This window comes from Fukomys damarensis, unplaced genomic scaffold, assembly GCF_012274545.1.
Source record: "Fukomys damarensis isolate Sample0158 unplaced genomic scaffold, DMR_v1.0_HiC HiC_scaffold_13, whole genome shotgun sequence".
Taxonomy (NCBI): domain Eukaryota; kingdom Metazoa; phylum Chordata; class Mammalia; order Rodentia; family Bathyergidae; genus Fukomys; species Fukomys damarensis.
In genome coordinates this window covers 34,333,093-34,344,096 of record NW_022900925.1, presented here as the reverse complement: position 1 = coordinate 34,344,096, position 11,004 = coordinate 34,333,093, and the positions used below count along the sequence as shown (strand labels likewise).

Genomic DNA, 11,004 nt, shown 5'->3' with positions numbered 1-11,004 from the left:
TTTTTTTTTTTTTTTTTTTTTTTTTTTGGTACCAGGGATCAAACTCGGGACCTTGTGCTTGCGAGGCAGGCAACAGCACCACTGAGCTAAATCCCCGGCCCCTGCTGTCATTCTTAATACCAAGGAATAAAAAGCCTCCAGATGGTGAGCAGAGGGGCAGAGCCAGCAGTGTCTAAATCCAGCACCCAAGTCCCTTACCCACGTGAGTACGTACTATAATGTTTAATGACAGATGACGGACTGAGGGGAAGTGTTTCAATATCAATAAACAAGGCCCAGTGTATTCAATATATAAAGAGCTTTTATGGACAATAAAAAGGTCAAGCATTGCAATAGAAAGATGGACACAGAAAAGGCAGAAGTAAGCCAGGCATGGTAGTGTGCACCTGTAATCCCAGTACTCAGGAGGCTGAGGCCAGCCTGGGCTACATACTCATTCCTTGTCTCCAAAAAAAAAAAAAAAAGGCAGAAGCAATTCAGAAATGAAAAATATACTCATAAGAACATGAAAAAATTAATCAGAATAAACAACTTCTTACCTATCAAATCAGCAAAGATGTATTTACTACTAAAAAGGGTTGGGGAAATGGGACTTTTCAGGGAGCTAATGGGAGTGTAACAGGAAGGCTGTTTTGCAGGCCACACCATCAAGTCTTAAAAATGTGAGTCTCTGGGCAGTGGTACTGGCACCTGCCTGACAAGGGCAAGGTCCTGAATTCTCTTCAGAACCAAGAGAAAAAAAAAGTGAGCCTCTGTCTGCCCTGATAATCTCCCTTTCAAGGAGTTTTCCGAAGTAAACAGCCATGCGTGTGGTACTCAAAGAGTTACCACAGCAGTATTTGATTTTGGGTGATTTTGTTGGTTTGTCTGTTTTTGAGACAGGGTCTCACAGTGTAGCCCAGGCTGGCCTTGACCTCAAAGTGATCCTCCTGCCTCAGCCTGCTAAGTGCAGGATTACAGGGGTGTGACACCATGCCCAGCGATCACAGTAATATTTGTAACAGTAGAAAAACGAAACACAGATATAATGTAAATGTTCAACAGGGAACAGCCTAATACATGGAGAAAACATTTATTCTATAGGACTGTTGAGGGTTAGATCAATTAAATGAGGTGATGTATGTAAAGCCCTTAAGGCCTCGCATATACGTGCATAATGATGGCTACTATTACAGCAAAGTTACTAAAAAAAATTCTGCCTCTAAACAAGAATTTGCTTAGATAGCTATGTAAATGCTCCTGCTGATAATGACATGCTGGAGTGATAAAGGGTAGGTTGTTACAGTAAAGTAAAAAGACCAAATTTTACTTTTTGGTGTGAGGGTTGAACCCAGGGCCTCGTGCATGCAAAACATATGCTCTTTCAGTGAACTTACCCTCAGCCTTTATTTTATTACAGTGCAGATGAACACATAAAGATGCATGTGTAGTGTTTATCTGTTATGTGTGTTAAGAATCAGAAGAAAGTCTTTACATGGGTGCATGCCAAAACGTGCAGTACATGAATTTTTCTTTTTCCTTTTCTTTATTTTTTCTTCCCCTCCCTCCCTTCCTTCCTTCCTGTTTCCTTCCTTTTTCATTGTTTTTTGGTTTTTGGAGACAGGGTTGTGCTATATATTCCAGGATGGCCTTAAACTCATTATGTAGCCCAGGCTGCCCGCGGATTCTGTGATCCTCCTGAGTTCCTCAGCCTCTTGGGTGCTGGGATGACAGGTGTGTGGTACCACACCCAGCTGTTTTACTCTTTTTATGAGAAAAATAAAAGTGTGAGTGAATATTCCATATATGGAATATTTTAATGGAATATTCATATTCCATTAGAAGAAAAAGGAAATGTCCAACTCAACCAGTTGATAAAAAATACTTAACCTAAGAGCTGGGGATTTAGCTCAGTGGTTCTGCTGCCTGCCTTGCAAGTGCAGGGTCCCGAGTTTGATCCCCGGTACCAAAAAGCAAAACCAAAAATACTTAACATAAAGTTTAATTCACTAACTAAAATCAGAAAATATATAGTTTGGTTTCATGTTATGGACAATTAAAGGTCCAAAAGAAAAAAAAAGAGGACAAAGGGTAAGAGAGGCGTGCAGAAGGAGGAGAGAGGCGAGGAGGAAGAAGAGGCCAGGAGCTCGGCAAGGCGACGCGAATGTGGAGCAGACAGCGCCGGCTCCTCGCAAACGCACGGCAGAGGTGAAGCGCCCGCGGCCTGCCGAGCACCGTGTGACACGACTTCTGCTTAAAAACAACTGACGTTCTACCTAGTCCCACAGTTTCCTACCGAGTAACAACCAAAATCCTGAGTCCTCTCAGAGCCAAGAAACTATGCAAGGGCCCTGGATTAGGAGGGGCCGCGGCGGGGTGCTTGGCTGGACCCTGCTCTCCTCCGGCGGGCTTGTTCCGACTTCCTTCTGAGGTCCGACCCTGTGGCTTCTACCTCACTCTGGCGGACAGAACACTGCCAGCCAGGCATTTTTCTTAGGACTTCCATAGAGCAATGGGATAACGGGACCCAGCCACGGGAGGATTTTCCTCAGCGTGAGTGAAGCAAGAACAGCAGCAGGGTAAGCGAGACGAGCCCTATGCCGCCCCCGGCGCTGCTATTCTGTGCACGGGAATCCTGTGATGAGGTTTGACACAGGCACCCAAAGATGGTTCACGCTCTCCACTTTGTGCAAGGCTGGCGAATCCCAGAACACCAGTGCAGACTGCGGAACAGCGGCCCTGTTTCCAGGGGAACCGTTCGTTTAGCCGGCTCTCTGGAGCCTGGGTAATCACACGGCTACAGGACTCAGATCCGTGCCACAGATCCTGGTCAACATTTATGTAACTTCCCTCCATGTACTGTTCCTGAAAGCTGTGCATTTTGGTAAATTAAATTAAATCAAAACAGTATTTTATTATTTTGAGACAGGATCTCGCTGTTTAGTCCACGACAGTCTTAAACTCCCTTAAACCCAGGCTGGCCTCAAACTAGTGATGATCCTCCTGTCTCAGCCTCCCGAGTGCTGGGATTACAGGTGTGTGCCACTACACCCGGCAAAACAAAACAAAACAAAACAAAACCCTAACTAAGAAGATTAAGAGTCTTCTATTTGAAGCAGTGTCCTTCATCCTTATATGGCCCAGAACCCTTAGAGAAATAGTGAATGTAAACACATAATACACAGGAAACAAGATCTCAGGAGTTCCTGGACTCAAGAACGAACCCATTATCTTAAAGACACCGCAGTTAGAAGGGATTCACAAACAACCCTTTTAAAAATGGGGGTACGAGGACCAGCGATTTAGCTCAGTGGTTCCACTGCCTGCCTGGCAAGCGCAGCAAGTTTGATCTCTGGTACCAAACAAAAGGAGGTATGAAAGCCAAACTTTTCAGGATTATAAATCTCTTTCCTTATGTAAGACAGATCTAACGTGGAATTCCCAGTGAGATGCCAACTTGGGGTTTAGATTTTAAGACACAGGGCCACAGATGGTCCCAGCGAGAGGCCTCACCCGTGTGCGTCTTCATGTGCTCGTCGAAGTACTGCTTCATGTTGAAGTCCTTGCCGCACCACTGGCACATGAACTGCTTGTGGCCGATGTGGATGCTCATGTGGGAGCGCAGCTGGTACTTGTACTGGAAGCGCTCGTCACAATTCTGCAGGGGACACAGCCTGCCGTGAGCCCAAGACAGACCGCGGCCGCCGAGTCCGGGGAAGGCACATCTCCCCGTGACCACCCCGGAGCGCGTTCAACCGCTCTGAGTGCCCACGCGAGGGAAACCCAGCCATTCCATGTTGTTCCCGTCACCCCGAGAGCTGGTCGTGAGGCACGCGGGACACTGCCCTCCCTAGCCAGGGCTCGCGTGTCCCATGGAGGCTGGCGGCTTGCGGCCGGCCTTACCTCGCATCTGAAAGGCTTCTCTCCAGAGTGCTGCAGGGAGTGCACCTTGAGGGACATGCTGCGTTTGAAGGACTTCCCGCAGGTTTCACACGTGAATGGCATGTCTTTCGTGTGTGCTGCAACACAGAACGCACTTACGCTCAAAACAGTCCCACCAGAAAGTGCAAACCGGAAAAGACAGATGTTGGGTGTAAGGCGGCTTTACATTAAGAGTCCTGTTCTGAAGAGGAGAATAAGGAACAGTGCTGGGAAGAAATCTGGGTGGGGAGAGCGCAGCACGCAGTGCACACTGCGGACGGGGCACGCTGGTCGTGACGCGTCGGAGCTGAGTAAAGTCCAGCAGTGAGCTGTGTCCTGTCCTGCGCTGCGTGTAGGGGACCTGGGAGTACAGGGAAATGACAGGTATGAAAGCAAGCAAGCAGGGGAACTTACCAACCATGTGTTTCCGCACGTGAGCCATGGTATAGAATTTCTTCTCACAAATTTCACAGGCAAATTTCTTTTCTGCATATCCATGTACGATCTTGATATGTTCATGCAGGGACCAGAGTTTCTTGAATGATTTATTACAGGAAACACACTGAGCAGGATAAATAGAAATAATCTTATGTACTGGGGCTTTAGAGAAAGCCACCCTGACCTGGCAGATGAAACAGATGCGCTGGCCGGGACCCAGACAAATGCTACTCCTCCTCAGAAGGTCCAGATTCCAGCGCCAACACGTGTACGTTCTATTTTCCAAGATGAATCTTTTTCAGACCCTTTGCGAGTATGAAAACAGTGGCAAACACTAAGCCAAGAAGTGGTGGAAAGTTCCACTAATATCAAAGAACTGATTGCTGCTAATGTCACATGAGTATTGTTCCTAAGGAAAAACACTTCACGTTCATTTAATATGTGGATTATCAAGTGCAGCACCTCCTACATTCACGGGTCACCTGCAATTAACAGGTGTTCACCACAGAACACAAGCTGGTTTTCCATGACATAAAGGCAAGGCAGAACATACAGTTATGGTCACAGATCTGCAGGAGGATAAAAAACGTTTTGACACCTTAGAAGACGCATTCAGAGCATTTATTCATGCGCAGGACTGAGGTTTTATTATGTGCTCTCAAGCGTCAAGCCCTCGTCCGTGCAAAGCACTCCCCTGGCGGAAGACGACTCTCAACGGTGCGCTCCACTCTCCCTCTCACCCTGCAGCCTGGCCCTGTCTTCCTCATAGGCATCCACCGCCAGTCCCTTACGCTATGAATCATTAATCACCTGGAAAATCAGGCAGGAAGCGCATCAAAATAAAACATTTCTGGGCAGGGGAGTTAGCACAGCTGCCGCACAAGCACAAGGTCCCAGTTCGATCCCCGGTACCAAAAACAAAAATTTCTGGTTAAAGCGAAATATGAAACAGTTCTTGGTAACCGCAGACTCTGACGTGCACGGGAAGCAGTCAGTGCGCTCTGCAGACTCGCTCTCAAGAAGGACACTCCCCCACCCCAACCCTGTACTCGCAGGCCGTGCTGCGGCAGGGCCGCACTTCCTGCTGTCCGCCAGGGCATCAGGACAAAGCCCCATCCGTCTTTAGGAATGTGGCAGGAGTTCACTCAGCAGAACCCACAAAACACTAACACGAGTTTAAACATACATGGAGGAACGGTGAGTAGTCAAAAAGAGCGAATTGCTTCTATAACTCAGTGCAAATTTAAGGTGAGAAAACACCACCAGCCCACACCCTGTGTGCAGATGGCGCTGAGCCACGCAGAATCCAGGCACCCGCCCCCCTGCTCCGGCTGGGCTGAGCCTCTGCAGCCAGCCCTCTGGGCCAAGGCGGGCGTGGGCATCTGCAGAGGTGCTGTGCGGTTCTGTGACTCTTAGACAGCTTGCTGAGCTCCAGGCAGAGTCAATAAATCAAACACAGCGTTGCTGGCTTTTTTTTTTTTTTGGTACTGGGGATTGAACTCCAGTTCTTGTGCTTGGGAGACAGGTGCCAGAACCACTTAGGTGGCGCTTGCAGTGGGTTTTTAACAAAGGTTATTTATATATTTTTAAAAAAATATCTTTTAGGCAAGGCAATGATCTCAACAGTTGATTAAAAGCAAGAGAAGATAAGCAAAAATTAAAAGTAACCACCAAGATTAGCAACACTCCAAAAAACAAGAGATAATTTGTCCCTTAAAAAAGAAGGTTAAATCTGGTACAAAACATTTCTCTCTCTCTCTCTTTTTTTTTTTTTTTTTTTGGTTTTTTTGAGACAGGGTCTCACTATGTAGTCCAGGCTGGTCTCGAACTCACAGCGATCCTCCTGCCTCAGCCTCCCAAGTGCTGGGATTACAGGCGTGCGCCACCACGCCTGGCCTGGTACAAAACATTTCTACTGCACGTGTCTTAGAGACGTCACAGACTTACCTTTCGTGACCAGCACTAACAGGCAAACACACATGCACCCACCTGAGCTGCAGTCCGCGCAGCTCACCTCTCACCCTATCCGTGCAGGCCTCCGCGGTGTTACCTTAACCACACTCACGGGAGCACAGGTAACCCTACTGCCAGGTGGCACCATTCTCACTCAGCTCGGCCTCTGTCAACGTGTGCACATTCCCTCGGCTCAGCCTCTTGACAAATTTAGTGCAGTCATCGCTCCACGGGTAAAGCACACTCACTCCTGCAGGTCTTCCACGTCCACCGGTCTGAGTCTTTAGGGCTTTGTCCCCGTCAGCTGCACTAGTCTGGCATCCCTTTTAAACAGAAAAGGGCCTTCCTCTACTCCTGCCTTTCACTTGGGGTCTCCCACCTCACCAGAAGATGCCAGAATGAATTCTATCAAGCGTCCTACAGCAGCGAGTCTCAGTTCAGAGTCACTGCTGACTGTGGTCCTGGCTGTCATCTCTACCAGCTCCCCCTTCCAGTGCCTGGGCTCCCCCCAGTCCAGCGTCAATCACTGCACGTGGGATGCAAGCCTTGGTTTTGGAAAGACCCACGCAGGAGCTTCTAAAACGCCAAACTGGTGAACTCTGTCCCTTCAGCCTCTAGTGTACTCGTTCTCTTGGGCAGAACCAGATGACTCTCAACAGCCAGGTTCTACCCTGGCAAGTGCGCCCTCTCGGTGATGAGACCTACCTGAATGTTTTTTTCACAGTCTGTTTGCTGGTGAAGGGACAGCTCACTTTCCAGGACAAACTTCTTGCCACACTTATCACAGATCTGCATGCGCCTGTGAGTAACGTTCATGTGCTTCTCCAGGTACCAGCGAGTATTAAACACCCTGGGGCACTTCTCACAGGTCAGAGTCTCTTTCTCTTCACACTTAGCTTTCTGGACTGGCGCCTTGGGCTCTCTGGCCGCCCGCTTCTTACGCTTAGGCGGCTCTACACTCTTCCTACGCCCTCTCGTGGCTCTGGGAGAAGGGGACGTGGCAGCTGCGGCCACAGAGGCAGCTCTCCGCGTTCGCCTTCGGGTGACGCTGACTTTCTCCTCTATCTTCTCCTTTTTCTTCTGCCTTTCGCTCTCTCCGTAATCACTGCTGTCATCTGTGGCCTCTTCCTCACTCTCTTCCTCTTCCTCCTCACTGCTTGTCTTAAGAACAGGAGTCTCTCTGGACTGAGAAGAGACACCCTTTTCCCCTTTAGACACATTTAACGTTTGATTATTAAGGTTTACCTCCACTATGATCTGCTCCCTTTTGTAAGACACCTCCTCCTCCTCCTCCTCCTCCGACTCATCAGAATTCTCCCGGTCTTCCTTGACAGCACGCTCGTCAGACACTGCTCTTGCCTCCCTGAAATATGGCTGTTCCTCCGTCTCGTGGAGATGTGGCTTGCTCATCTTGGTGTCCACGAGCACAGAATAGGGACTTCCGGATTCCCTTTTGTACACTTTGGTGGACAGGTCAAGTTCTTGGTTGGCACCATGGTAAAAGGTGGACGGCACTTGACCGCAACGGCTCTCTTCCTGTGCCATCCCTGCTACGTGCACAGGACAGTTTTCAACCAGCTCCTGACAAGAACTGGCTGGGTGGCTCATGGGTCAGGGGCCCAGTCTATAAACCAGTTCACACTAGAGAACTAGATTTCAAACACGGTAATTATCAGGCTCAAATCTTTTCCCATCCAGAGGACTGGCTCAAGTGACGGACAGACGTGGCCGGAACCTCCGTGCAAATCTTCCAGCGTCACAGCTCCACTGTGTAAGTCAGAAAGGCCTGGCATTACGGCAAGAGCAGAGCATAGGGACTTTCCTCAGGAGAGAGCTGCAAGGGACTCGGAGCACCTTATCTACAAAGAGAAAGGAAGAGGAGGAAGTCAGGCAACACGTTTCCTTCTCAGGCCACGATCTGTCACGGGCACTCGGTCAGCACAGCCACCGCTGAAGGTTACCAGACCCTCTGCACACACAATGCGTCCCACTGCTCCCGTGGTCTGGCTGGAGCATTACCTTCCTGGCTTACGTAAGTTCACAAACATTTTCTGTTAAGATGGGAATTCTATGACAGCAGGTGTCACAAGACACCCGCAGGCGTGGCACGGAGCCAGCACACTCTACATTTCTTTTCTTTTCTTTAATGGTACCGGGATCAAACTTGGGACCTTGCGCTTGGGAGGCAGGCGGTGGCACCACTGAGCTACATCCCCGCCCACACCACATTTCTGATGAAGAAAGGAACATCTGGCATTGCGTTGGCCACACCAAGGCGGCCAGGTCTGAGGCCTCTGTCCGCTAGGCCGCGTGACCCATCCGGGGACACTTCAGAGCTTCTTCCGATGGCCTGGCTTTCAACACTGTGACCACCGAAGGGCCCACGGGACACAGGGGTGGCCGGACGGGCACTGTGCCCATGGAAATAAAGCAGCGGACCGGTATGACTACGGAAGAGCCCGCAAGTGCCCTGGCCTTAGCCAGTCTGAGCCAGGCACAGGACAGGACTCTTTTCAAGCTTACTCGGGTAACTTCAAGTCGTCAGGTATCTACATCTGTTGTGTGCCTATCTCACTGGACCCACTCAACGGGATGATTTTCCGTGTGTCAGTTGCACAGGTGGCAATTTTCTGAGAAACAGTAACCATCACACTGATACGGTTCCAAGAAAAATAAAACCATCCATTAAAAAGACTGGAAGGGCACAGTTTGCTCTGTGACGTGCCCCGCACTGCTGCTCCGCCAGCCACCTAACCGCTGGCTCATGAAAACACTTCTGCAAGCGCAAGGCCTGCTTCGCCGACAGGAGGAGGGAAACTGGTCCTCACCAAACGCCTGCTGTGTGCACGGGACTGGAAAAGCTTTGTTCCTTATTTCTACTTAACACTCACTAAAAAACTTGGGGGTTGGTTTTTAAACTCTTTTAAAAATTAATCATTAAAAAAGTGCTCAGAGCTTTACAAGTCAGACACATTGGCCCTACTTCTGTTGAGTCCTGGTCTGCAGGGATAATAATGCTATTTTAGCTGTTTCCTCCTTGGTATTCACTTCTGTTTTTCTACGTGAATGTATTTCTATTTCTTGACAATTTCAGGCATCACCTCTCGTTCACAGCATAGTTGTCTCACATGTTGCTCTTAGCTCTCCTGCATCCTCCCAACACAGCTGTATCAAATCTTTTCAAAATCAGCACTACTAATATTTTAAGGACTAGGCACGGTTCATAAGTATTTCTCTGCTACTGTCTTCTATTTTCTTTGACCACGTGGATTGGTTTAAAATTATTCCACTTTCACTTCAGTGGAATTTCACGAAGCAATGCCCCCATGTTTCCCTTGGGACCTCAGTAGATATGTATGCACTTTTGTATTTACAAAGAAGGAAATTATGGCTCAGTTTTGCAGAATGTGAGACTCTGGAGAGGCATAGGTGCCACTGTAGCAAAAAATGCCTTTGTTTTGGGAGGAAGAGGAGGGGGGAGGGGAGGAAGCCCGAGGGTGGAGCCAGCAGAGCAGCCACATGCACAGCCCTCCTCGGCAGGGCCCAGTCCCAGCTGGTTACAAAATCTGCTGCAGACCACCTCTGCCCCCTCTTCCTGCCCCTTTCAAATCAGCGTTTATTGTTATTAGGTGATCCCCACTCACTGCTGTATCGTCTATTATGCTGGGGCGCTGGGTCATTTGTCAGCTTTCCCACAAGTCTCTGGAGGAGGCAGAGGACCCTTTTCTCACAAGGAGCCCACTGGACACTGCCATCCCGCATAACCTCGGGGTCCTGAGCTCTGTGATCGGCCAGACCTGCGAGTGCCTTACAGTAGGGTGGTAGTGAGTGTGTTTTGCTTTAAGGGACCAGAGACCAAACGCCTGAAACCAGAAAGACGGACAGTGACAGACGCGCTGTCTAGCAAGTACTCCCAGCTCTCTGTGGCCCTGGCACAGGTAGCACTGCGTTTCCCAGCTCCCAGAAATCACGTGGGCTGCACGACAAGTTCTGGCCAACACGCCTGAAGCTAAGTGAGCACTTCTGAGCTGCTATATTTAATTGCTAATGTACAACAATATGCTGTCCCATCACCCGGGATCACCAAGCAACGATAAAAGCAGAGCTCCCTGCCAGTATGATAATGAGAGAGATACCCTTCCTTGCTCAAGCTGCTGAGACCTGGGAGTAGCAATGCTACCACACAGCCCAGCCAACGGAGTCCCGTGTGTGTGTGTGTGTGTGTGTGTGTGTGTGTGTGTGTGTGTACACACATGCATGTGTAGGAATTCCCAATACATAGGCTCTCTCTCAGTAGAATCACTCCATGAAAGGCTAAAAATCAGAAATACAAAGAGCTTAATTCACAGAGGAATGCTTTAATAAATAGTTGATAAAAACAAGTAAGATTATCCTTTCTTTTAAAAACTTATTAAGGATATCGGGTGTGGTGACTCACGCCTGTCATCCCAGCTCTCGGCAGGCTGAGGCAGGAGGATCACTGAGTTCGAGACCAGCCTGGGCTACATAGTGAGTCTCAACTACATAGTGAGACCCTGCCTTAAAAAACAAAACAAACAAACAAACAAAAATAAAAAAAACTTATGAAAGAACTCTACTGTCTTTTTTTTTTGCTTTTTGTTTTTTGAGACAGGGTTTCACTATGTAGTTGAGACTGACCTGGAACTCACTCTGTAGCCCAGGCTGGTCTGGAACTCACAGCAATCCTCCCCC

The 11,004-nt window shown here is 48.8% G+C and overlaps 1 protein-coding gene across 1 annotated transcript in view; it reads right to left on the bottom strand.

Moving 5' to 3' along the window:
- Nucleotides 1–8,171, bottom strand: part of Znf652 (zinc finger protein 652) — a 17,920-nt gene extending 9,749 nt beyond the window's left edge. Inside the window, exons 1-4 of the mRNA XM_010620320.3 lie at nucleotides 6,997–8,171; nucleotides 4,315–4,462; nucleotides 3,883–3,998; nucleotides 3,493–3,637 (exon numbers count right to left, since the gene is read on the bottom strand). Of these exons, the coding sequence (XP_010618622.1) occupies nucleotides 3,493–3,637; nucleotides 3,883–3,998; nucleotides 4,315–4,462; nucleotides 6,997–7,899 (1,312 nt within the window). The 5' untranslated portion in view covers nucleotides 7,900–8,171. The remainder of the gene's footprint in view (nucleotides 1–3,492; nucleotides 3,638–3,882; nucleotides 3,999–4,314; nucleotides 4,463–6,996) is intronic.
- Nucleotides 8,172–11,004: the final 2,833 nt, after the last annotated feature.